Source organism: Hydra vulgaris, chromosome 02 (genome assembly GCF_038396675.1).
Source record: "Hydra vulgaris chromosome 02, alternate assembly HydraT2T_AEP".
Classification (NCBI taxonomy): domain Eukaryota; kingdom Metazoa; phylum Cnidaria; class Hydrozoa; order Anthoathecata; family Hydridae; genus Hydra; species Hydra vulgaris.
Window position 1 is genome coordinate 55,918,059 of NC_088921.1, and position 27,997 is coordinate 55,946,055.

Consider the following 27,997-nt stretch of genomic DNA (forward strand, 5'->3'; position numbering starts at 1 on the left):
TTGGAGATTCGAGTTATTGGGAACTGTATTTTTATATTTTAACATCTTACTGTATCCAGTAAACAATACTTTAGGTCTAGCATAAGTAAGACAAATCTAATGGTATTAGGCCACCTTAACTTCAATTAAAATTACATTTTAAAGATGCAAATATCTTGTCGGATAGCATAAATAACCCGGTCTATATAGCTTAGTTAGTGGTTAAACCTAAATTTTAATATATTACGAATTTCTTGTGGCAAAGAATCTATGATTAAAAGATACACAAAAATTTGGCTTATGCAGTTAAACTCATGTAATTAGGGTTCTCAAAATATGTTTAAATTATAAGAGTTTTGTAAATAAAGGAATTCAATCCTATATGTTAAACCCTGAAGAATTTTTTCGATTTAAGTGATCTTTCGAATTAAAAGAGAACGAATTACCAGAGTTCAACTGTATATCTATATATTATAAAACATTGAATTTTTAACGGTTTTTTACTTTCTTGATTTAAAAATATGACTGATGATTTGGGGCCGTATTCTCATCTCTCCGTTAAACTTAACTGAGCGTTAGTCAAAAACTTATTATTAACTACATTAATTAAAAAATTCTTTAAAAATATAATTTTTTAAACATAATTGCTTTATTTTGGTGTTAGTTTTATTTAAACGAATTTATAGAAATTTTCGTTGTTTCTTTACTTAGAAATATTGTAATGAAATTTTAGACAAAAGCTCCGTTAAGCTTAACGGAGAGATGTGAATACGGCTGCAGAGTAACATCAAAAAATTGTATTTATTTATTTGAATATTTATTAAATTTATCGCATCTAAAACATTTGTTTACATAATACCGATCATTTTTAAAAGATCAAAAGAATTTTTGTACATTATTATACAAAAAAAATATATAATACGATATATATATATATATATCGTATTATATATATATATATATATATATATATATATATATATATATATATATATATATATATATATATATATATACATATATATATATATATATATATATACACATATATATATTATATATATATGTGTGCGTTTGTGTGTGTATAATATATAAATAAAAATTTATATATTTAATATATATATATATATTAAAATTTATATATATACATACATTAAGACTTATATATATATATATATATATATATATATATATATATATATATATATATATATATATATATATATATATATATATATATATACACATATATATATATACATATATATATATATATATATATATATATATATATATATATATATATATATATATATATATATATATATATATATATATATATAATATATATATACACACGAACATATATATTAAATATATAAATTAAAACAATCTTTAACTCTTAACCTGTTATGAGTTACATTTTTAACAAAAATTCTCGTAAGTAATTCAAATAAAAACAAGTAATCGCAGTTAATATGAATATCTAAATTACAAACATAGATCTACAATATATATATATATATATATATATATATATATATATATATATATATATATATATATATATATATATATATATATATATATATATATATATATATATATATATATATATATATATATATATATATATATATATATTACAACAAATATAAATAAGACAATCTAAAAATTATATAGATATCTAGCCATTTAGAATATAAATGCAGTTTTACAGAATAAAATTATTGAACTTATAAAATCCAGTATAAAATATATCCGGCAATCCACAGGTAAGCCACAAGTGCACAAAACATAAATAAATATTATAAATAGTCTAAAAGAAAAATAATGTACAGAATTTCTATGTAACAACTTTGCTATAATTAAAATCTAATTGTAATAAAGTAAAATTTAAACTTTAAAATAATTATACGAATTGTATGCACAGTTACTATATCTTAGTTGTTATCATTGCGTGCATCATAATTAAAATTGACTATAAAAAGTAAATTAATTTTTATAACTTCAATAAATAAATTTGTTTATAATCTCTATGATATAAAGGTCTTATATAATGCATTATTTTTAACTCGTCAGTTGCAGCAGAAGCAGTTTTTGTGTTTTTTTCTTCTGATTCTTTTGGACATGATTTTCTCAATTTCTTGCAATCGTCTTGATGAGCGACTTCCATTTTGAATTCTGGCAATTCTTAAAAATGGTGGATTGAGATGAAAATTATGATTTGTTTGCAAACGCTTACAAGCTTTTGGCTTGACTGGGCTCGGTATCTTTGATATTGTTATTTTTAATTCGGCTTTATATTGTATCCCATAAGAAGAATTAGCATCTGAATCAGATTCAGAGTAGCATGAAAATAACTCAGAATCAGACTTTGTTTGCTGTAAAAATGGTCTTTTTGCATTTCTAGCAGATGATAAGAACTGCTTAGCCATTCGTTCATTGTTTTCTTTTTCCAAAAATCTAATTGGTTTAACACCTTCCAAACGCTCTACAAAAAGCAATTCAAAATAAGGGAGATCTTTTAGTTCTGGTATAAGGTCAATAAAAGTAGCATATTTCGTTTTCAACTCATTTGTTATGGTATCTTCATCTAACTTTAAATGTTTTTTCATGTGGTTATCTTTCATTATCATTTTTGTAGATACAGTATTGCTTCCCAATCGTTCCTCGCATTCCATATTTAGTACTTGGTTATTTTGACCTAAATTTAAGTCTTGTAACAAAAACTTTTTTTATAAATTAAAAACTTATAATAAAATTTGTAAATAGACAAGTGTTTAAAATCAGTAGTGTAATTTTACAATTTACAGATGTCATATGACAAAATACTTTGTCATATGACATCTGTAAATTGTAAAATTAAATATTTATGTTTCTAATTTTTATTTTTATTGACTTCTTATTTTACTTAAAAACAAATTGATAGCAATATTGAATTGTATTGAAATGTTATACCCTGTATAAATATCTATATTAATAATAATAATAATAGTAATAACAATAATAATATTACTATTATTATTATATTTTAATTAATATAATGACACCTCTCCTCACCCACTTTAACCCTGATAGTAGCAAATTGTTGAAAAAAAGTTTCTTAAAAACTTCTGCATCTTGCTATATTTATTATATCCAAACTTGAAATTATATATAATTCAAATAATATGAAATTATTTGGTAAATTACTTTGAATTGTAGGATTGGATCATGGCAACTAACTCAAGTCATTATTTACTTGGTTTGAAAAATTGACAGTTTGTTAGAAAACTTTATAATATTTGAACTAAAAATCCAGAAATTTAAAACAATACATTTTATTGGTAGTAAGTTTAGTCTATAAATCTTGTAATAATTAAATTGACTTAAAATTGTTGCTTATAACAACTTTAAATCATATAATTTATTAACCAGAGTAGATAACTCAAATTAACAGTAAGAAACCTAGACTAAAGAATACTCAAAGGTCATCTTCAACATCATAAAATTAAGTCAGTCTTAATGTGAGAACAATTTTTTTATGAATTCTTCTTTTAATCACTAAACATGGTCAGTGACATGAGACTGGAAGTTTCTAAAATAGTTTTAAGATATATGAAACATAATATAAAACTTAAAACTGATATGAAGAACCCTACAATTGAATTATACTAAATTTTATTTTATAGATGTGAAAAGACCATGCATAATTTAATTCTCAATTTTACTTGTGTTAAATAAAATTAGAAATAAATCAAAAATTGTTTGGAGAAAAATACAGGTTGTAAACAAATCTAATGCTATACTTTCAGATCTCGCTTATCTCTGAAATTTTGATCTTAGAAATCTCTCTCATTTTTCTATCTTGGTCTCAGAATAACGAGGAAATGAATGTGAAAAATATCAAAACCAAGATTACTAAAATATAAATATATTAAATTGTCTCGCAAGGATCCATTTTCACATACTTCTCTAATAGAAATACATAAAAAAAAAATTCATTATTTTTCAGTAATTTTGGTTTTAATATTTTTAAAAATATCATAAGTTAAATTACAATAAAACGTTTTTGCTCATTTTTGATTATGTTGATGATACAAATTAACACAAACTTTTCTGAAAATTTCACGTTATTTGTTTTTTACTTTTTTGAAAAATCTTGGTTTTTCTGGGTTTCATGCAAGATCTCGCATCAGAAAATACCGTCTCATATGAACCAAGAACCAAGACAAAGGAAAACTTGAAAAGCATTATCTAATACTAAACAAAATTTATTTTGAATATTAAACTAAGACCTGAAACAAAACAAATATAACTCCTATCTTGTCTCTAAAAAGTCAACAAAATTAACAAGGTGTTTAACCATCAAGTTTCATGGTCAAAACTACTCAATAAAAATAAAATTCCCTATGTTAATTTAATTTGTTGTATGTTACCTTCAACAATTTTTGGTTTTCTTGACAGTCGTTTGACAGTTTCGCGAAGTGTATATTTTCCTGAAGACTTTTCTTTATTGTTATTTGAATTTGTATTATTAAAATTAACAAAAAAACCTGTCTTCCTCCTAAAGAAAAATAAAATAATTTGTTACTATATTGAAAACTATTATATGATATATTAAATATATCAATATAAAGTTAGTTAAAAACACACATAAAATTAAGATCTACAATATAAAAGAAAGTGCAATTTTCTGTTGTAGCTAGCAAAGACCATTACTTCTATTAAAGCTGGAGTGTTGTTTAGAAAACCTTTTACTTTCGTTATTCAAATAAAATGTGAAGTTTTAAAGGGAGTTATAATGAACTAAATAAGTGTTGTGTTTTTAAATTACCTAAATATGAAATTGAGAAGCAGAAATGATTCCTCCCTGTCAAAATTTTATTATCGAGCTATCTGAATTTTTCTTTTATTTGAAAAATATTTTGAAATATGAAAACAATTATACTGCCTAGTGGTTATACTAGACCAGTATGCGCACCTAGTAGTGTTGCTTTTTCTTGTTTACCAACACCAAAGCCTAAGTTTTGCCAACCTAAACCCAAGGATTTGTAACTAAATTGTATTCTAAAAGATAAAACTAGAGGATAAACTTACATTTCGTGTTTGCTTTTATAAATTAATAAAGTTGGCTTATTTAATAATAACAACACCATGAAAATAAATATTGAGTTAGGTATGCGATTAAAATATTATTATAACATATTGTTAGTACATTAACACTGGTAAAGATTTAAAAGAGAGGTTTATCACAGTAGCTGTAAATAACATATGTACCTGATAACATTTGTAAATAACATGTACCTTATAACGATTTTATACAACAAAAAAAATCTGTTTATCCAGTAAAACAAACTTTATTAAATTTATTAAATAAAATAGCAAAAATTAATTCAAAATCTAAATGTTTAACGCAAATGAATTTTTGAAAAGTTTCAAAGATTATCTCTCAACAACTGGTTTGTTTACTGATGTGAAAAACTTATGTATATAAAAAAGAACATTTAAAGTTAGTATCTTTTTTTCCATGCAACTGTTTATCCTTTTTCAAGGTAATGAGAAAGAAGGATCTGATTGAAATAAAAAAAGATGGAGTTGGAGTTATTTCTTTACAAAGTTTATTTTTTTTTGCTATTGTTATTACTTTATAAATAAACTATCAATAATATAAGATAAACGTATTATATTGACTTTCTATACTCTTTAAAGTAATTTTTTATTCATACAAACTTATTTTTATAATGAGACAAACATTATTTTGGTCATATTTAAATGAAACAAGCATTCGGTTAAAAAATTGACTTTGCACATCCTTCAATATTGTAGATGTCAAACAAATAGTATTAACAGTCGAAAAAAAATATCTAAAAATTAATAATTGTTTACCTCTCACATGTTTCACATTCGCAATAAATATTGTTGTCACCAAAATAATCATCACCGTAATAACAAGCTAGTTCCTCACCAATTTCGACATCTCTAAGAACTTTAATGCAGGCTGTGTCACGACCAGTTGAAACAAACTTTAAAAATAAGAAATAAAACTTAAATGCTCTTAGTCCAATGGATTAAAATTTATTTAGTCCAATGGATTAAACTTTATTTAGTCCAATATTTACATTTTGGTTATAAGGTTAAAACAAGTTTTAAATTCAAAACATAAGATTATAATTGTTGCTATTGTAATAAATATATTTTAAAAAATATATGAAAAAATGTATGAAAAAACTATAAAATTTAAGAAATATACATGCCGTTATTATTGGAAAAACTTTAAAATTTAATGAAAATTGAAACAAGAAAAAAATATATGATACATACTTGTTATATAGATTTAAAAAAAATAAATAATGATAACAAGATACATTTCTAAATAATAAAATCAACTGAGTAAGTTGTTTTTATTATTTAGAGATGAAGCAGGAAAAGCCTAAATATGACAATAAAAAAAAAAAAAATAAAGTTTAGTAACATAATACTCCAATTTTTTAAAACTATTTTTATTTGCTTTTAAGTCTTATTTTTATGAGTAGAATATAATTATACATACTATTTTCTAAATGGTTCATGACTTAGTTATTTGTAACATTAAATGTAGAATTTACTATATATTGGAAATATTATAAAATTCAAAATGCTGTAAAAAATTTTGTTGAAACAGATAAAATATATAAAAATATTTTTAAATTGATAAAAAGAACTTAAAAAACTTTTATTTTTTGACTCCCTGTTATAAGATTATAATAAATAACTAAAGTTACTTGAAATTTTATTTGCATGTTTTTGCTTCTAAATTTTCTTTTTGGAAACAAAAACGAAACATTTGTTTTACTTTAAAACATTCTTTAAAAAAACTCAAAGAAAACCAACTTAAAATGTTTATTAATATTGATTTGGATTACTTTTATCAAATGTTATAATTTTTCCCCTAAAAAACTTCCTAAAAGTTAAACTTTTTTTGGTAAATAATACTAATCATTGAACTTAACTTTGTTGTAAAGTGTAACATATTGTAAACACTAACATATTAAAAACACTAAAATAAAATAAACACTAATAGACAGTTTGTTTCTTTTTAATTATTTTTATCCACTCCCAACAAGGTTGCAAGCAACCACTATTAAGTTGGAGTTACTAGAAAACAAAGTATAAAATTAAAGAGCAAGAAAATGTTGACAGAAGACATTTAAAAGTTGTCAGAAAAAGTTAGAAAAACATGAAGATGGGAAAGAGTTCTAAAGGACTGAAGTGTGGGGAAAAAAACTAGATGAATAAAAGTTTTAAGAATGTGCAGGAACAGATATAGCAAAAAGATTTGCTTAATAACAGGAGAGAGGCTTAAGCTTGATAGATAAAGCAGGCCCAACTATGTTTGCAATGCATTTTTGAACTTTATCTAGAAGAAAAAAAAATTAGAAGAACCAGTCCAAATATGACAGCAGTACACCATACAGGGACGAATTAGAAACTTGTTGAGATAGAGAAGGGGATCACGAGTAAGATAATGGCAAGCACAATAAAGAGAAGCAATCTTAGTAGTTAACTTTGCAATTGATTGTATATATAGTTTCCATAAGAGGTCAATTATCATAATAACCTATGAAGACTTAAAGAAGAGGATTCAGAGAGAAGGTTTCCATTCCTTAATATAGGAATGTCTACAGTATTGCATTAGTTGATTACAGTAAATAATTGAGTTTTGTTGGAGGTAAATTTTAGTTAAAAGTCACTGCAAGCCTCAAGCTTTTACAGAAGAAAGATTCACAACCAACTGCCTGTTTTAAGCAATCAAATGGAAAAAAGACTTTTTTTCAGGACAAGTTATTTGAAAAACTTAACTATTATTTGAAAATTTTGATTACTCTTATTCTAAGGATTTAGATTAATGTAACCATGTAAACCATATAACCATGTAAACTATGTATGTTCATTAAACATAAATTTAATTATACTATATAATCAACAAAGTTGTTCTTTACAAATATAAACATTAAGTGTTACCTTACAATTTGGACGACAATCTAAAAAGAAAAAAAAATGTTTTAATTGCATACCAGTTTTTTTATACTTTTTATTAATTCTTTAATATTTTAATATTTTTTATAAATATCTTTAATACTTTTATTTATTTTTGATATATTTAATATTATTATTTTTAATAATTTTCTACCAGTATTTGAATAAAACATTAAGCACAAAGACAATTTTAAAATTTTAACAAATATAATAATTGAGTAACAATTAAATAATAATAAAGTAACACTCAAGTCACAATTAAGTAACACTTATAAGTTGTAATTTTTTAAAGTTTTATAATTTAAAGTTTTATAGTTTAAAAGTTATAATTAAGTAACACTTAAGTAATAATAAAACAACACTTAAATAACAACTAAGTAACACTTAAGTAATATTTAAATAATGCTTAAGTTATAGTTAAGTAACACTTAAGTAATAATTAAGTAACATTTAAGTACTATTGGAGGTTGGCTGCAAGAGCAGGTCCAACTATGTTTACAATGCGCTTTTTCACTTTGTCTAAAAGAGGAAGGGCATCAGTAGAAGATCCACCCCAGATATGGCAACAGTATTCCATACCAGGACGGATTTGAGATTTATAGAGGTAGAGAATCCGGAGTAAGAAAGTGTCAAGCATGATAAAGAGATGCAACCTTAGTAGATGCTAATTTTGCAACGGATTTGATATATGGTTTCCAAGAAAGATCGAAAGTAAGAGTTAACCCTAGAAGATGAAGGGCAGAACACTCATCGAGTACATTACCATTCATAAACATAGGAAGATCTAAATTATTGCAATAATTTGGTTTATTTTTGTTTGGAGAGGTTTGGAGACAAGAAGCAAACAAAGGAAGTTAAGTGATGAGATCTGAGAAACAAGTCACAAAGTTAACTATATGAGTAAATGATTGAGAAAGACAAAAATTTTGAGCAGAATTGTCAGCAGAGTCAGTAATATTAAAGCCCACTGATCTCAAAATATAACTGGATAGCATATGCGGCAAATTTTTTGAAGCTAGTTATGGCCTCCCAAGATGGCGACGGTTTCGATTGATTACAAATGAAGAAATTTTTGTTACGAACTTATATGTCATTTACATATATAAATATTATGAAATGTTAATGCCTCAAATATAATTTTTGGTTTTACATAACAATAATTAAAAAAAAAAGGCAATATTACATATTTACATAAATTTCTCTATTGTTTAACAAAATATATTCTAAACAATAAGTTTGTATAATTTCTTGCTTTTTTAAAGATGAATAAATGTTATTAAATAAGATAAAAGTTTTTAGTTTTTTTAATTAAGAATTAGTTTATTTAACATTAGTAAAGAACAAATAAGGAACTAGTAGTTATACAAGTTAACAATTTTCAAACAACTTTCGAATAACTATTTTAAGTTTGAAAAACTGAAATAATTTTATTCATATTTTGTTTATTTTTCATTTAACTACTTTCTTTTAATTTTAGTTTTACTATAAATTATTTGTTTAATATTGTTTATAATACAATTTATGCACCTTTTAGTTCTTAACTACCCAATGCTGTGTGCTAGAAGGTTAATAACATAACTGCATGGTAGGCAGCTAAATATCTTTTTAAAATAAACTATTAAGAAATTAGTTTTTCAAATAGATATCACAAATTTACAAATGCTGCATGAACTATCAGCTGAGCTCTGTGAGTACACACAACTCAGGGGTTCCTTCTAGAATTTTTTTATATAGTTATTTGTGTCATACTATTTTATTATATACATATATATATATATATATATATATATATATATATATATATATATATATATATATATATATATATATATATATATATATATATATATTTTTTTATTTTTCTAGTTAATTTGGCAGCCAAACTGCCAAATGAGCTAAAACAAGGAAAATATATTGTTATCACTTATAGTTGAGTCAAACATGAGGAGCTAGATCAATTATTATTTTCAAGAAATCGACTGATCTCAAAGCAGCACTTGCTAGTGCATTTTGAATTCCAATTTTATTTGGAAAGAGGCAATCTATTAAAACAACCAATTAATTTGGAAACACCTTTCTGTTTCTTTGCATATAACACTTATGGTTGGTTTAATCAAACCTCCTGTCTTTGAATTTTAAAAAGCTATTTTGTTTTAAATGGAAAGGGAGTACTAGTGCATTCTGACATTTAATGAGGATATTTTTTTTTGAAGTCATTTTATCTACGTATCCAGCAATATATGGAATCAAAGTTTTTTTGTATTCAAATAGATTGTTGCAGCTTGGAATATCTGCATTATCGTGATCACTAACTGTTGGTTCTTTCTATAACAAATCATATTTTCTTATTAATTCATTTTCAGTAAAAGATATTCTAGTACTAAAAACACCAAAAGAATCGTCTAAAACATATATATGAGTTTTATCTCTGATGCTGCAATTTTCATTTGAAAATTGAATAGTATTTTGCATAAAAAGTTATTTATATGTAAATAGTTGGCAATTGATATTGCTGTTAAACATTTCTGCAGATCTCACAGCACCAAAAAAGAGCTCTAGATGGTTTTGACTGAGCTTATATGATAATAAATAATTTAATGGTGAACCTTCTTTTTCAACCCAGTCAAGAAATACCTTGAGCAGATTTAATTGCTGCCAAATATCCAATGAAATCAGTTTTTCGATTATACAAGATCATTTGTGTAGCAGTAATCTCTTTAAGACTAATGATATTCTTTAGCAAATCATTTTCTTGAATTTAATGTCATATAATCAATCTATTATGCAAATAAACTCAACAACATATTTATAAAATTATTTAACAGCTATTTATAGTTCATTAATATAAAAAAAGTCAGCAAGCTGTAATATATAACCATAATACAGGTAAGCAGGATATTTAATTAAAGTTAAGGAGATATTTCAAAGAGGAGGAAATGTTTTGAATATTTCTATATAAAGATATAAATAAATTTTTTTCAAACAAATGTATTTTTATATACATTTGTTTCTTCAATTGTATTGTGTGATTATCCTTCAAACTATAAGAAACTATTATTTACTTTTTATTTGTTTTAAAAGTTGTTATAAATAACTATAATTCAGACCTGGTTTTTTTTTACCAGTATAAGTGACACTTAATAATATTTTATTCAAATAGTTTATGCAATAATAGAATTCAAGTATAATATAATTCTAGAAGGAACCCCTAAGTTTTTGTATACTCCGGCACTCAGTTAACAATTCATGTAGAATTTGTACAAAATGTCATTTTGCTACAAAAAATAGAGAATATAGTAGTAGAGAATATATAGGGTAGAAATGATTGCCGTTTATCATACTGTTATGTTATTAACCTTCTTGCATACAGCATTGGGAACTATAACTTATAGTTTTTAGTTCCCAATACTTATACATAAGACTTAACTAAATTTGTAAATGCCATTTAATAATAAATTCAATTATACAAAAAAATTATTTCTTTTTTTCTCTAATATTTATAAAATTCATTTGTTTTCTTTTATTTTTAACAAATTTATAAGCTTATTTAATTATTTTTTTTAGTAATTTGATATAGCCATTTAAAATGTATATCGGTTTCACCGCTAGGAACTATAATCGCCGCCATCTTGGGAGGCCAATTTTAGCTTCAACTTTTTTCGGAAAAAACAATAGAACCAGCTATCCAGTTATATTTTTGAGATCAGTGATTAAAGCCAAGTCATTTGGTGTGAAAAGCATTAAAGTCACAAATAACAACAATATTGGCTGATTGTCAAAAAATAAGGGTTGATAAATTTAATCAGAAATAACATCAACAAGAGTGCGGCCTTGGGAATAAGGAAAACAATTAAGAACAACTAGAAAGATTATTAAGTAAAGTGTTGTTAAACAAAAATACATAAAAGTATAGTATGAGGATTCGAACATGATTTCACAAATAAATGGATAGATATAGAACAATGTCGGTATTGATGGTTTTTAATGATTAATTTTAGGTAACACTTAAGTTATAATTTAGTAGCAATAACGTTAATTGTGGTAATGATTGATGCTGCAGAAGATAAAATTCAAAATTTATACTTTGACAGTCATTGGCAAAATGTTTTACTTTTTGTGCTTAAACAATCTTTGTACGTCTAAATGTTTAATAGAAACATTTGCTTGTATTTGTAAAAAAAAAAAAAAAAAAAAATTAACTGTAATAATTGCAACAAAATAACAAACAAACGAAAAACTAACTGTTTTATTAAATATATTATTATTAATATCATTATTTAGGTTTTAAGTCATTTGCTTTAAGCCCATGTTATAGCTTTCTCTAGCGAGTGTTGTTTTGCTTTTTTATTTATATATTTAGATTTTAGGTCATTTGCTTTTAGCCTATGTTGTAACTTTCCCTAAAGAGTATCATTTTGCTTTTTTATTGCATATGTGCAATAAAAAAAAATTAATTACTTTATTATACTGCCTTTATTTTGTTCTGAATATCTGTACTTATTTTATTATCCTATCACACTCCTTAGTATTTTTCTTATTTTGCCTAAACATAACAGTAAATATTTCCATCCTTTAATTTAAATATTTACATTTAAAAAGTCAAACTGTAATTAAATAGCATTAAAAAAACTATTAAATAAAAGTCAAACTGTAATCAGATGCTGTTAAAACACTTTTAAATTTTTTATTATTTGTTATCATTTTCAATATTTATAAAAAAATTGTGAGTTAATAAAATAAAGCGAAAAACTTAATGTTAAATTTATCTTTAAATTTTTGTCCTAAATTTATAATCTTAAATATCACAACTAATCATAAATATATTACCATGATTTATGTATGCAGCAGGACCAAGCCAGAGTTGAGAGCAATTTTTTCTGGTTGAGAACATTACACTAAAATCATTTTCACCAGGAACAAGAAGCTTAGTTTCCTCTTCTTCAGTAAGTTCAGCTATGCAACCTACCAAATACTTAATTTTAGCTCCACTTTCCCTAAAGATATGGAAAAAAAAATACCTAAAAAAATATCCAAATATTTTAATTTCAACTAAATTTATTTTTTTGCTTAAAGTTTGTTAAATAAATAATGATGTTTAAACTTAAACATCATTTTTATAATGATCACATTTACTAATGTAAATTATTTTTATATCCCTATTTATTGTGTGCCGGTATATTAGGGTTATGACTTTTTTTTCAACCCCATACTCCTGTACTGTAGTTTTGATGAACTTTTACCTAAAAAGCACAAAAGATATGCAATGACATTTCCAATGTATACCACAACAACAAAACGTACATTAGGCTTTCCCGCTGGATAAGGTTACGGTGCTCAATAACCTAATGACTACGCTGACACTCACGCACATGTTCATTTGGAAGCTCCACAATGCACGTTGGATCAGCGTTTGCTGACTATGTGCTCGGATCTAAAATCTCACTTCATAGCACATCATTCCACACCAATACGGGGTTGTAGCTCTTTTGGCTAAGAGTGATGGCTTGTGGCATATGGTGACTAATGTATGTATTCAATCAATTGAAATCCATTCTGTAGGTTTTATGTCTGGCTCTGATGTGCTAGCCCATTAGTGCAAGAAGTGAATGTGTTTAGCTTTCTATTCACCCGAAATGAAAGTGAACGAAAACATAACGAGACCATACGAGACAACCAAACGGAACATACTAATGCACTACATCATCACACCTGTAGACATCAACAGTCTTTAAAATCAGTCAATAAAATATTTGCTCTTTTTTATATGCTTTTGTTCATAATCTTTTTTTGACCTTATCCTTGTATATTTATTCAGATTTGTGTTATAATGTGTGAATGAGACCATATATTTGTGAGAAGCATAACAGCGCCAAAATTTTTCACAAAAATACGTATTAGCGTATTTTTATAGCAAATGTATTCTTTGTTGGAATGTACTGAACAATACTACTAGCTAAGTTTAGACATATCATGACCTTATTAAGTATTTTGTTTCTATCCAATTTTCTTGATCTTACATCGCTAAGTTAGTTTCTTGTGGTTTGCACTATACAGTCTTCACTAACGTTCTTTAAGTCATTTTGTTAACAATATTGCTTTTTAACATTACATTTTCCAGTGGTTATAAGCTTTTAGTAAAGAATTGCATTTATTGTCTCATCTGTTTATTTTCTCACTATTCTCTGCCTACTGATTATATGTTTGTACTTTTTTATCTCTGGCTAATCATTTTTTAATTAATCTGAGTCTGTTTTGTGTGATAGCTATTGTCTCTACTTATTAAGCAAGATTTATATTTCCCATACTATTGGAATTACAACATTTTCTTTTAACTACTTTTGTACTAACCAAAAACCATCGTAACTTAGTTTCGATGTTTATGAGTGGTATTTACTTATTACATTTATAAGACATATTTCAGCCATAAAAGAAACAGTAAGTTACTCATAATTTTTAATTACTATTTTCTATTTGCTTTGTGTTGTTTCTATGCATGTGTACACGTTTGTCTCTTCTAATGTAAGTGTATATTATGTTTATATGTTATTTACATATATGTTTATATTCACACCACACGCATCCCTCACCACCCTCACGAGATCTCTAAGAATGAAAGAGCTGTATTAAAAACTGGGATAGGTATTGGGATTTTTGGCTTATGCAGTGTAGTTCTATTATATTGCAATATTGACTAGCATGACGTAGAGTGCAGGCGGGGTTATTCCATATGAAATCACCTAGTTTTTCAAAAGAGCCCTAAGGTACCACTTCAAATTTGCTTCAAATTTTGACCACCCACAGCTTTTATGAAAAAAACACAATCCCGAAAATTTCAGCTTGATTGACCAAACCGTTCAAAAGTTATAATTGAATTAATATTGACCGAAATTGGAAAAATTTGAGCATCTGGAGCTTACAGTAGATTTTTTTGATTTTTACCAGATCATAACTTTTTAAATAAAATAGATGATCACCTGAAATTTTTTTGGGTAATAGTTTTTCACCCAAATTATCTATTTTTGTAAGTGTTTTTGACTGATTTTAAACAGTTTTTGAGTTCTTGTACCTCAAAGTTGCTAAATAACACAATATTAGAAAAAATTTTGGAAACTTTAATGTGCTACAGTCCAATACCAACAGACAAGCTGTGCCAATTTTTTGTTGCTTTTGTGTACTTAGAGTAACCACTAATGGAAAAAATTAAAGTTATGTGTTAAAAGTTATTTTAGCACTTGCAGCAGCCTGTTAAAATTTCACTTTTTTTAAAAAATACGATAAATTACATTAACTTTGTAGGCATAGAAAGTAGCGTAGACAGTTAAAATAAATTATGAAAGTTTTTACTGGCAAAGTTCTATATATAGACAATCACCAAAAAAAAATTAAAGACCCATACTCTATTTTATGACATGACTTTAGCATTTTGAATGCAATGCTTTTTTAGTTTAAAAAGATACCAATTAGCGCAAGTTATATTATACTTCAAAAAAATTAAAAAATGCTGAAAGAAGAAGTGTATATACACATGAAACACAAGTACACTACTTTATTTATATCTGATTTAATTAACTCATAATAATTTCATAATCATTATTAGCAAGTTTGTAGTCACAAGCACTTCTACCCTTAATGGATGGGGCACTTATTTGACATATAACTTTGTCAAATGGAACCCAAAATTAACTTGATCGTGCATCATTAGTCCATTTTAAATTTAATTTGTTTCTATGTATGAATTTTACATTAACATCTTGGTTTACACTACAAATCTCAAGTACAAGCCCTATGTACCATTCATCATCGTAAAAGCATAGGCAGTATCACTAAATATTCTCCATAAAAATAATTTCTTTCCACCTGGTAAAAACTGTGATAGTTTCTTAAGCCTGGGACTGTGCTCATCTCTTTATATTGTTTCTTTAGGCTAAAATAAGTTTCATGATTTTTGATATTATCACTTGAAATGTAAAATAATTTAACACCTTTAATGTTTTTTTCAGCCCATGTAAACAGTTCATTTTGTGTGAGAATTTGCTGCTCGTAGACTTGCTTTTGCTGCTTCTCTTTTTATAGTTCCTCCTATTCCATCACATAGGTTTTTGCCATGAGATGTAGCAAAGAAGTGGTGCTCAGTATTTATATTGTGATCTTCAAGATGGTACATGTGTTGATTTAATGTTCTTTTTGCCTCTGATAAGTAGGAGGATTGCGCTTCTTTGATAAAGTGGTGGTGACAAAGATCATACAAAGTTTCACTTAGAGTTTCAATAAACTCAATAATGCTTGTTTGGACACCCATTATTTGTATATGATATGATCATCAAAATCAAAATTATTATTTTCAAACACATTTTCCAAGTAAGTCTTTAGATTTACTTTACCAGGGGAATCGGAACATAGATGGAATATGCAGCTTCGACTATATATATTACAAACACATACTTTCATCAAATCTTTGTAATATATTAAATGGCCCTTTGGTAAAGCAGCGCACATCAACTTAGTTTTTTGATGATAAAAACATACGCAAACTGAACTACTTCCACTACTGTCAACTGTAATGCAACACTTTGGTCTTAGTTCACAGAACTTACTGAATCCAACTTTGTGTTTAGGGTATAACTTCTTAAACTCAAGAAAAAGTTCCTTTAATTGAACTAATGTTAAACGTTTTTGTTTATGAACTTTTACATTACTTAAACGCACAGAAACAAAATCTTTTTTTTCTGGACATTGTTTTGTGAATTTTTTGGGTTCATAAATTTTAATGACTTTTTGTTTAACAATATCTTCCTAAGGCGGTCCTATTTTAGCCTCAGGTTTAGCAAGTATTCCTTTTTCATTTTTTCAACTTTCGAGCTTTTTTAAAGATGTTCTAAAAATGTTTTGCAAGTTTTTTCAATTAACCAACTATCAGAAGTTAGTGTTAGTAGTTGAACTTTTTCTTCCTTCAAACTTATTTTCATTTTATTTTTTATTGCATCTAACAGTTTGTCTAAATCATTACAGTTTATACATTTTTGCTCTTTTTCTGATACTTTATCATTTGAGTCTATATTCAATGCTGACACTACTAGGTTTGTCATACTTGTTGCAAATTTTTAGCTTTTTGCTTTCCATATCCTAATTTTTCGCATCTTCTTACATTTTTGAGTGGAAATATTTCCAATAAAGACACACTCTTATTAAGAATTGTCTTATCAAGGTCTGAACAACTCAAATCTTCTTCAGCAGCTTCATCTTACTACTTTCTGTGTAATTTCTTGTGTAATTTTTCAAGTTTGAATTCATTCATACAGTTAGTAAAAACTTTTTGACCAGGTTTGATCTTAAGTTGATTTGCTATTGATATGTTAACTTTACACAATCCCTTGATAATTTTTTTCTTGTGGTCTTTAAATGGATCACAACAGTATTTTTGAAGTGCTTCATATCTAGAAATATAGGCTTTTTCATGGTGAATACATATCTCCTCATTTAGTTCGAAAGTGTATTCTATCCTTTGCATTAAAACTTCAATACCAGTATCTTTTAGTCTTATTCTTCCTACCATTCTACAATATGACATTTTATCACAATATTTATTTAAAACTCTTCCCATACAACATTTCTCTGACATTTTTTACTAATCTAAAAATATTAAAGTTAAACATGTAACATCTAAAAATAAACTTCTTTATATTTTTCCAGTAATAAAATCGTAAAAATGAAATCTCAAGTATAAATACGATTAAAACTGTCTAAAATGCAACCAATAAACTATTTCTACATACAACTATTTCTGCATACACAAAACTTTTACTTTTTGGTTCTTGCAATATTAAAAACTAAAATAATAAAATCCAGAAAATACTGCGCAGATTTAGATTTTAATACAAAGTCTTGAAGCAATTGAAGTATTTTACACTCAAATTATAACCATGTGAAAATATCATTATAATTATATTATATGCATAAAATTTAACAAATATATATTATAAAATCACATCAAATAAATTAGATTAAGACACTGATAATTTTATTTTATGAAAAACTGATTATATTTATTTAGGGAAAAAATAAAATATACACATAAGTCATAGGGCTACAATCATGTGATAAGATAGAGTATAGGTCTTTAATTTTTTTTTGGTGATTGTCTATATATAGAACTTTGCCAGTAAAATTTTTCAAAAGCAACAAAAAATTGGCACAGCTTGTCTGTTGGTATTGGACTGTAGCACATTAAAGTTTCCAAAAATTTTTCTAAAATTGTGTTATTTAGCAACTTTGAGGTACAAGAACTCAAAAACTGTTTAAAATCAGTCAAGAACACTTACAAAAATAGATAATTTGGGTGAAAAACTATTACCCTAAAAAATTTCAGGTGATCATCTATTTTATTTAAAAAGTTATGATCTGGTAAAAATCAAAAAAATCTACTGTAAGCTCCAGATACTTAAATTTTTCCAATTTCGGTCAATATTAATTCAATTACAACTTTTGAACGGTTTAATCAATCAAGCTGAAATTTTCAGGATTGTGTTTTTTTCATAAAAGCTGTGGGTGGTCAAAATTTGAAGCAAATTTGAAGTGGTACCCTGGGGACCATTAGGTGATTTGATATGGAATGACCCAGCGGTGAAATCTGTTGCAGGGACATGCTCCTAACGAGTGTCGTTAGTGCAGGTCTCAGGCTCTTCAAAACGTCATTGGTGATCGCAGTGCATTCCTGAGGAGGGGAATCACCATTATCCATTACTTTATTCTGATTGGTTATCAAGACACCAACATTTTTTTACCTCTTACACCTACGTTTTATAGCACTTTGTGAGCTTTATATCATGAATTTGTTACATTAACGTCACTTATATAGTTTTATGTCAAGCAGGTGATTATCAGTTTTAAATTTATTATCTAGAGTTTAGACCATAAATAGTACCACATTTATTAGCCTATTTTTTCTTTTTATATTGCCCGAACTATCATTTTTTATCATTTTACTAAATATTTTGTCATCTACTTATTTTATTTTATTGTTTTTGTATGGTGCGATAATTTTAGCCATAGTTGCCATTAATAAACCAGCGGATCTATATTGACTTGTTTACTCATAAACCATTGTTTTATCATTTGTTTAGGATGACTAGAGCATGAGTTATTGTTCACCCTATCCCTGAGTCCTTAAATTTTATTCCTCCTACAAAATAGTCTTTACATTCATTTATGATTCTCACTCAATGACATCATCTACAATCTACTTCTATTTTCACATCTCCCAGGTCTACGTAACTGGACAGCTCCGTTGGTCACATTTTGCGACCATTGTGTCGCATAAACAAACAAATTTATTCTTGGTGGCTGGTGAGCCCCGACTTTTTCCTATTACATTAGGCTATCCTACTGGATGTGGTTACCACGCTCAATAACCTAATGACTACACTGACACTCACACACACATTCATTCGGAAGCTCCACAATGCACGTTGGATCAGCGCATAAACAAAACAAAATGCAATTGTTTATTTATTTTTCATAACAGTTAATGATTGTTTTGTAGTGCTTGAGATTATATTTTAACTATACAAATGGCTTATTTTATAATGTAACAATTGTTTATTTTTTGGTAAAGCAGAATTTTAGTATTATAAATATGAATACAAATATTACATAACTTTAAGACAAAGTTTTAAGTTTTAGTAGAATTAGTAAATAAAAGAACTTTTTCTTTTCTTTTTAACTACAGTGCAGAGAGATTTTTAAAATAACAAACTTTTTTTTTTAAATTCATTTGATAAAATAAAACATTCTTTTTGAATGTTGTAACTGCTTTTTACTTTATTTTGCACAAACTCATATTTATATAATATAAAATTATTATAATATTTACGCCATAACACTGCTATTTATATTCTGAAAACTCATTTTCAATGTCTGAAAACCCTTTTGATATGTTTCATAAACTTATTTTAAGTATATTTATATAATATAAAATTATTACACACTAAATTGTTGCGTTATACTTTTGTTAATGAAGGTTGTCAAAGGAACTTTTTCAAAAACACACTTGTTACATATATATTCTTGTAACATTAACGCTACAAGCATATGCTTGTAACAAGTATAAAATCAAATTTTTTATTTAATAAGCAATTTAATTAATGAATGAACAGATAGCTTATGCAAAAATCAGAAGCTCTCGTAAAAAAACTGTTTAGAGAAGCAGCTCACATGGCTCGCCATGTTCATTTTAGGAGAGCTTTTCTCCATACACACACACACATATGTATATATATATATATATATATATATATATATATATATATATATATATATATATATATATATATATATATATATATATATATATATATATATATATATATATATATATATATATATATGAATATATTAATAAATGAAGATTTTGCTGCATATAAAACATCACTGATAACATAATGAAACAGTTATCTGCTGGAATTTCAGGACATAAATTAATTAAGAGTTTGGGTTTGGACAGGAATCTACATATTAACATTAAACATCAAATTGAAATATGTAGCTATGGGACTACAGTGCATACATTACTGAGAGTTTCAATATCTAGATACAAAGAACTTTTATTATGGAAAAAAATTGTTTATATATTATTCTTTGTTTTTTCTTCATTTTCTGAAAAAAATGTTTGTATTTAAGTTGATATTTTGAAAATTTTAGTGTGAAAAATATATAAGGACATAGCAGATCTAAATATGCAAGGATAATGATATATATTTTTTTATAACTGATTTCATAACTATCAATAATCAAATAATATCCTATATAATATAATTAATATCCTATATAATATAATATAATTAATATCCAATATAATATAAGATAATTAATATCCTATATAATATAATATAATAAACCAACAAAGATATGAGCTAAAACTAAATGATTTTTCAACAAAAAAAACTATCAAATAAGTTAATAGGTAATTAAATAATCATAACAATAAATAAATAATTATAAGTAAGTAATATTTACAATTTAACTACAAAATATTTTAAATAATTTTGGAAAACAAATTTATTCTATTAGGAGCATAATTACAAATATAAATTTATAATCTCTAAAGTCTAAATTAATTTGAGTTATATATGCTGATATATTCATATATAACTTTATCAAAGCAAATCATTACCATTTTCGAGTACTAAGAACTTTAGCTCCAACCTCCTCAGTTGTATATCTAGTACATGGAACAATTGCAAAGCCGGAATCTGGGTCAAAAATTCTCATGTAATGCAATAGCTAAAATCAAATAGAAACAACTTTAAAAGTAACAAAAAATAATCATATTTTTATGTTTCAATGTATTTACATATCTATTTGTGAGTACAAGTGAAGACAGATAACTGTATATTTATATAAATTAGGATGAGCATTCATTGAAAAGTTTTAAATATATTTAAAATATGAAAAATTACTTTTATACTTTTATTTTTTAAATATACGTACATGTTCTTTTTCAGTTATAACTTGAGGTGTAGAATGGCTTGCCTTAAAGGAATGCCACCATGAGCCCAAAAGATTGATTAACTCATTCAATACAGTGTGTTCATCTCCATATTTTCGATACATTAATGCGATACTTTTAACAGCATTTACATCAGGTTTTGATGGCAATTTTATGAAACCCATTTTGTGAGTCTCATACCCCAGTAGTGTGTCAAGAATGATGAAGTTAGCAAGATCATCTTGTTCACCGAGCAATTGAGCGCTGGATTTTATCATTTACCTATAAAAATAAAGAAAAATCTGTGTGAAAAATCTTGAGGATTGGAAAATGTTCAGGTTGCACATGATCATTACATTTATTCATATTTATATAGACTAAACCGTTTGATTACTTTTAAAATCCAACATGTAAACGTTTTAAAAGCTTATTAAATAATGCATTTTTGCTCCAATAAGTTGTCAATCATTATTATTCCATAACAGTGTCTGCAGACTTTTAGCCAATTAGTATGAACTACATATTCGACACATCAACGTCAGGGAATACAATCTACATATTGTTTTCAATTTTACTTCTGACTTAATGTAAACATAAGTAATTTGTTGAATTTCGAAACTGTTATATAGCTGAGAAAAAGTTTTGATGTTTTTTATGTTTTTTGGACTAATTGATTGGTATTTCTACTGTTGGTTTTTGTTTACTTTTACTTTTTCAAAATTAAAAAGATAGATTAAGGTGAAGTATCTGATTACTGTAAATAAGTTAACTGAACTAAATATACTCTATGTCAATAATATTTCGTTGCATACAAAATTTACAAATAATGTAATGCTTTCAGATTATAAGAGACTACAGTTTAAAAATGTCACAGAAAACTTGTCATGTCTTTCTCCAGAGATGCTCTTGGCTTTTTTTTACATCTTCACAAAGATAAAAGTTAACATTTAGAGAAGCATCAACTTTAGTGATTGAGAAAATTACAGAATTTTAGTATAAAGCTCCTATTCCTATGGGTCGTAAGAACAAGATAATTGAGAAATTAGTTGGAAACATCTGACAGCTGTACTAGAAATGAGGAGTTATGTGAATAGAATTATGGTGTTTTAGGATGAGATATATCTCAAAACCCAAAGAAGCAAAGAAAGGCCTCAAAGAACAGTCACTGCTGCACTATGAATGGCCTTAAATGGGTGTAACATTTCTGACAGAAATGCAGAGTTTGAGTTGACAAAATATATATATATGTATATATATATATATATATATATATATATATATATATATATATATATATATATATATAATATATATATAAATATATGTATATATATATATATTATATATATGTATATATATATATATATGTATATATATATATATATATATTATATATATATATATATTTTTTTTTTTTTTTTTTTTTGTTATTTCACCTCCCCAAGGCACAGAAGGCCACTACAGATGAGGAGGCTACTTAATTGTGGTTATAACCCTCTCTCAACTCTATAACTCCGAAACACAAACCTTGATGAACAAGGCCGCTGCGCGGAGAAACAAGTTGAGCGCGGTACTACCAGGGACGTGGTGGGGATTGAACTCGGAACCTCTCGCTTGTGAAGCGAGCGCACTACCACTACACCACTACCGCATAAATATAATAATAATAATAATAATAAATATATATATAAAAAATATATATATATATATATAAATTTAAATAACTATAAATATATATATATATATATATATACATATATATATATATATATATATATATCTATATATATATATATATATATATATATATATATATATATATATATATATATATATATATATGAGTTGTCCAAGTTACTGTGTTAAAAATTTTTTTATTAATATCAATTTGGGTCATAATTGCTCTTGTTTCTTTTCATGAGAGGAGTCCTTAAGCCAAAAATGAGAGGTGGCGCAGAGTTGAACAATTTTAGCGGACACTAAAAATATTATATAATTTTTCAATTTTTATCTTGTTTGGCAAACTTCCTTTACTATCACAAGGAAAAAAAGAAATCAATAAACTCAAGTGCCAATATTACCATATTATCTGTCTTTCATTAATTTACAGTTGGAAGGATGTCATTTTAAAAATTGAGCCTTCAAAACTATTGAACAAAAGAGGACATTTTAAAGTTCCTGAACTGAATGTTTTTTTTCCTTTTTAAGTGTTTTAGTTTGCAACTAAAATCTTTTAGTTTAGAATTTACTTGACAGGTTTCAGTTTTCATGTGTAACCAATTTTTTCAATTAAGTTCAATGTCGTGTTTTGCTTCTAATGTTTTATAAATAAATAAGATTTTGAATTTTTAAATTTGTCTATTACTTTCCTTTGGGCCATAGTTACTCAATGGGTGGGGTATCTTTGTACTAGAATATTTTTACAATGCATTTTATATGAGAAAAAAATACAAGTGGTCAAAGTAACCCCAACCCCTGGGTAACTTTGGCCAAATTTTCAAAATAACCAAAAATAAATATATTATTTTTAAATATTTAAAAAAGTGGTATGGATGGATAGGGAATCTTTTATTTAATAGTTTAAAAATGTTTTTACTAACTTACTACAATTCATATTAAATATAATATTACTAAAGTGTTAAGGTGCAAGTTTTTTGGCCAAAGTAACCCCCTTTGACAGTATTTAATGTATTTTAACAAACGCTCAATATGATTATAAAACTCTCACACAATTTTTTAACATCAAAATAATTATAATATAATATTAAATAATAAAACATAGATTAATCATCATTTTAAAATTTGCATTTTCACTGTTACTATAGTACAACTTCTAGATTAAAAAGTACCAATTGTATTAAAAGTATTCAAAATTAGAAGTATTAATTGAAATAAAAATCATTTAAAAAAAAGTTTATACCCCACTTTTAACATGTTGAACTTAGATTGAACATTTAAAGTTAATGATACTAACACTACACATTTTTTATTTTATTTTATAAAAAACTAAGCAAAGCAAAAGCTTCTTATTTCAAGGATTTTATTTTCCTTATCTAGTAATCAAAGTTGCTTAAGTTTCAGATTATCAAGAGAGAAAAATAAATAAAATACAATTATAAAATGCATCAATAAGTAAGATTAACAAATAACTATGCATATTTACATAATGGAAATCCATTTGCTTGCACATATAAATTAAATACTCATATAAAATGTTGTTATCCATTGTAGATTATGTCTTTAATTTTGTGTTACGTTGATGTGATATGTAGGTAGCAAATTAGAAATAGTCTTGGAACTATTGATAAAATAAGCTACTTATTGGAAAGTAACTTAGTACTAAAAGTTTCTTATAAACAAGTTTCAAGTTAAAAAAAAAGTGTAATATAAAAAGTATGTTAATGATATGCAGTATTTGCATCAGTTTGATGATAGTACCAGTTACACCTTCACAAATAAGACTTTGTGAACTAAAAATTTTTATTACTCAAATTATTATAAATTAAAAAAGAAGCAAGCTTCCTAGTTTTAATAAAACAGTTATTTTTCCAATTTAAATAAAACATATATTTTCTAATTCATTTATATTTTTACCATGCTAATCTATTTTATTTATTATAATTATTTTTTTTTAGAATTATCATAATAGCATTACTGTAAGCTTAATTCTTAATTATTAACTCCAAAAAGTCACTGTTTGTATAAATTAACATTATTTCATTTCTAAAGTTTTTTCATTTTTATACAAGCCTTTTTCTTTTGCTTATTTGCTGCTTATTTGTATAGTTCTATGTTTGCGTCACTGTTTTGGTTAGTTTAATCCTTGGAGTGTACCCACACTAAACTTTAGAAATCCAATACTTTTATTTAATGTCTTGTATCCTTTTACTAATATGAATAAATAAATAAAAATACAAAAAATTGATTCAAAATAAGTTTAAAATCCATTAAAAAATCTATATAAAATGTTAACACGGTTTTTATAAGGGCAATGAAAGTTTTTTACATGTAAAATAAAATCCATGGACTTCAAAAAACAAAAAATAGACCAAGCTCATATGCTTGAATGCTTATATATTGAAATATTCTAAAATTTGTTTTAAAAAACAAGCGGGTTGGGCTATGTTGTTATAATTCTTTTTATATATTCAAAACTGCTGATTTGGAATGTTGCCTATATTTTTATTTAAAACGAAAGAAAAATCTTTTTTTTAATTCTCATATATATATATATATATATATATATATATATATATATATATATATATATATATATATATATATATATATATATATATATATATATATATATATATATATATATATATATATACATACATATATATAAACATATCATTTACAATAAAATTGCACTTTATTTATTGTTTTAAGATTTCAACAAAATTTTCAGTAATTTTTATTCAAAACATAAAAAACTTTCAATAAAGGTTTAAGTTGAAATTAAGTGTTATGTTTTGTATTGATCTGATAAAAATTATAATTTTAAAATAGTAAAATAATGCATACTTGCATCTTTAAGGTGCAATAACACACACACACACACACACACACACACACACACACACACACACACACACACACACACACACACACACACACACACACATTTCTTTTAATAGATTTTTACATTTTTAATAATGCATCTTTTTATTTTGTTTACTAATACTTGTAAGCAAGTAAAAAAAGAAAATTAAAACTAGCATTATGTTATGTTTACTTTCTTTTTTTTTATATATTTAAAATTTAATTAAACTTTAATTAAAGTTTGCAACATTACAACTATTAATTTTATTGGGTAATTGTTTATTACTGCAAAGATTTATTAATAAATATTAATATATAGATGATAAGGGATGCTGGGAAGTGTTAATACCAAATGAAATACCGATCTTTGCCCTGTAAACACAGTGGTAACTCACGTACAAACTCTTTATTGACCTCAATGATAACACCTTATAGTAAACATAAAAACACTAACATAATATAAAACATAATGTTTTATGTTTTATAACACGCAAATGCAAACTATATATAACAACAATAACACAACAGTAAATAAATATAGATATTAATGGTAATACCCCGGATAAGGGAATTGAAAAAACATTAATCACTACCTATACAACCGGTAAATTTGAAATTGAAAAAGTATTGACGATAAGCAATAAAATAAAATTCTTCGTAAAATACGGCCGACTTCATCTTACTCCGCTAATTGTTTTAATATTTTATAACATATTTTGCTAATATACTAAAATTTTTACTAAAAAAGTTACAAGTACCTAGTATTTATTAAACAAATAAAAATAATTTACTTCCTTTTTTTTTGGCTTTGTTTTCTTGCTTATCATGGAAAACTCCACCCAGTTCAAAGTGGGCCAAAATGGTGTTTTTTGTTCCACGATTATTTTTTCAATTTTTTTAATTAAATTTGATATATTTAAGATATATTATTACTTTATTTATTATAGTTGTAGCTGTAAATTTACATATAATGTATACATACCGTGAGCAGGGAAAACACCTCCTATAAAAAACCAGTTTCATTAATATTTGTTCCAAATTTTTCCCACAACCAGTAGACTTATCTACTTTTGAAAGAAAGTACAGTGTAGTAGTAAAGTAGTTTGTTCCAGAATTTTGCTGATATATAATATAAATGATTGTGTCCTGGAAGACAGTTTTTAATATACTCACGCCTTATTTTAGAACGGTGACCACGAGAAAAGGAGTTAATAAATTTTAGTAGATGTTTAATATATATATATATATATATATATATATATATATATATATATATATATATATATATATATATATATATATATATATATATATCTTATACTGCTGCTTTAGGTGGTAGTGTGACGTCATACAGAAATAAACTTCTGCTAGGGGCTTCAATACATATATCGACTGACAAATAACCTGACTCGCAGCGGGGTGTTGCTACATTGACTGAGGGTTTGGCATGGGGCAGCAACTTTTTCATTCATTATTCTTCTTTTTTTTCTTCTTTTTCTAAAAAAGCCGATTTAGGTAAGCAAAAAAAGTGAGCAAATGCTCACATAAATATGCTATAGTAGATAATGTGTGTGTGAGTGTGAGTGTGAGTGTGTGCGTGTGTGTGTGTGTGTTTGTGTGTGTGTGTGTGTGTGTGTGTGTGTGTGTGTGTGTGTGTGTGTGTGTGTGTGTGTGTGTGTGTGTGTGTGTGTGTGTGTGTGTGTGTGTGTGTGTGTGTGTGTACAAATTCTTGGTATGCAAAAAGATATTCATATTCGTTGATGAAAATATGACTCTCAAGTTATATAAAGTGTTTATTAGACCACACCATAAATACACAGTGTCTATTTGCGCTTCTTATTTAAAAACTGATAAAACCTTGGTTGAATCTATTCAACGCAAAGCTACAAAATGGACTTCCAGCTTGATCTCTTATACTGCAAAAGACTAAGAAGATTGAATCTACCATCATTGAATAAGTGTTTTGGTTGGGGCAGCAATAAGCTTAGG

At 25.8% G+C, this 27,997-nt stretch overlaps 1 protein-coding gene across 1 annotated transcript; it reads right to left on the minus strand.

Moving 5' to 3' along the window:
* Positions 1 to 1,648: 1,648 nt before the first annotated feature.
* On the minus strand, positions 1,649 to 26,691 carry LOC100207998 (histone-lysine N-methyltransferase KMT5B). Its single transcript, XM_065791434.1, has 8 exons — positions 26,602 to 26,691; positions 21,466 to 21,745; positions 21,149 to 21,258; positions 12,808 to 12,974; positions 7,966 to 7,985; positions 5,851 to 5,987; positions 4,401 to 4,528; positions 1,649 to 2,686 (listed from the first exon to the last, which is right to left on the minus strand). Exons 2-8 carry the CDS (start codon positions 21,739 to 21,741, stop codon positions 2,058 to 2,060), a joined length of 1,467 nt encoding a protein of 488 aa, XP_065647506.1. The 5' UTR covers positions 21,742 to 21,745; positions 26,602 to 26,691; the 3' UTR covers positions 1,649 to 2,057.
* Positions 26,692 to 27,997: the final 1,306 nt, after the last annotated feature.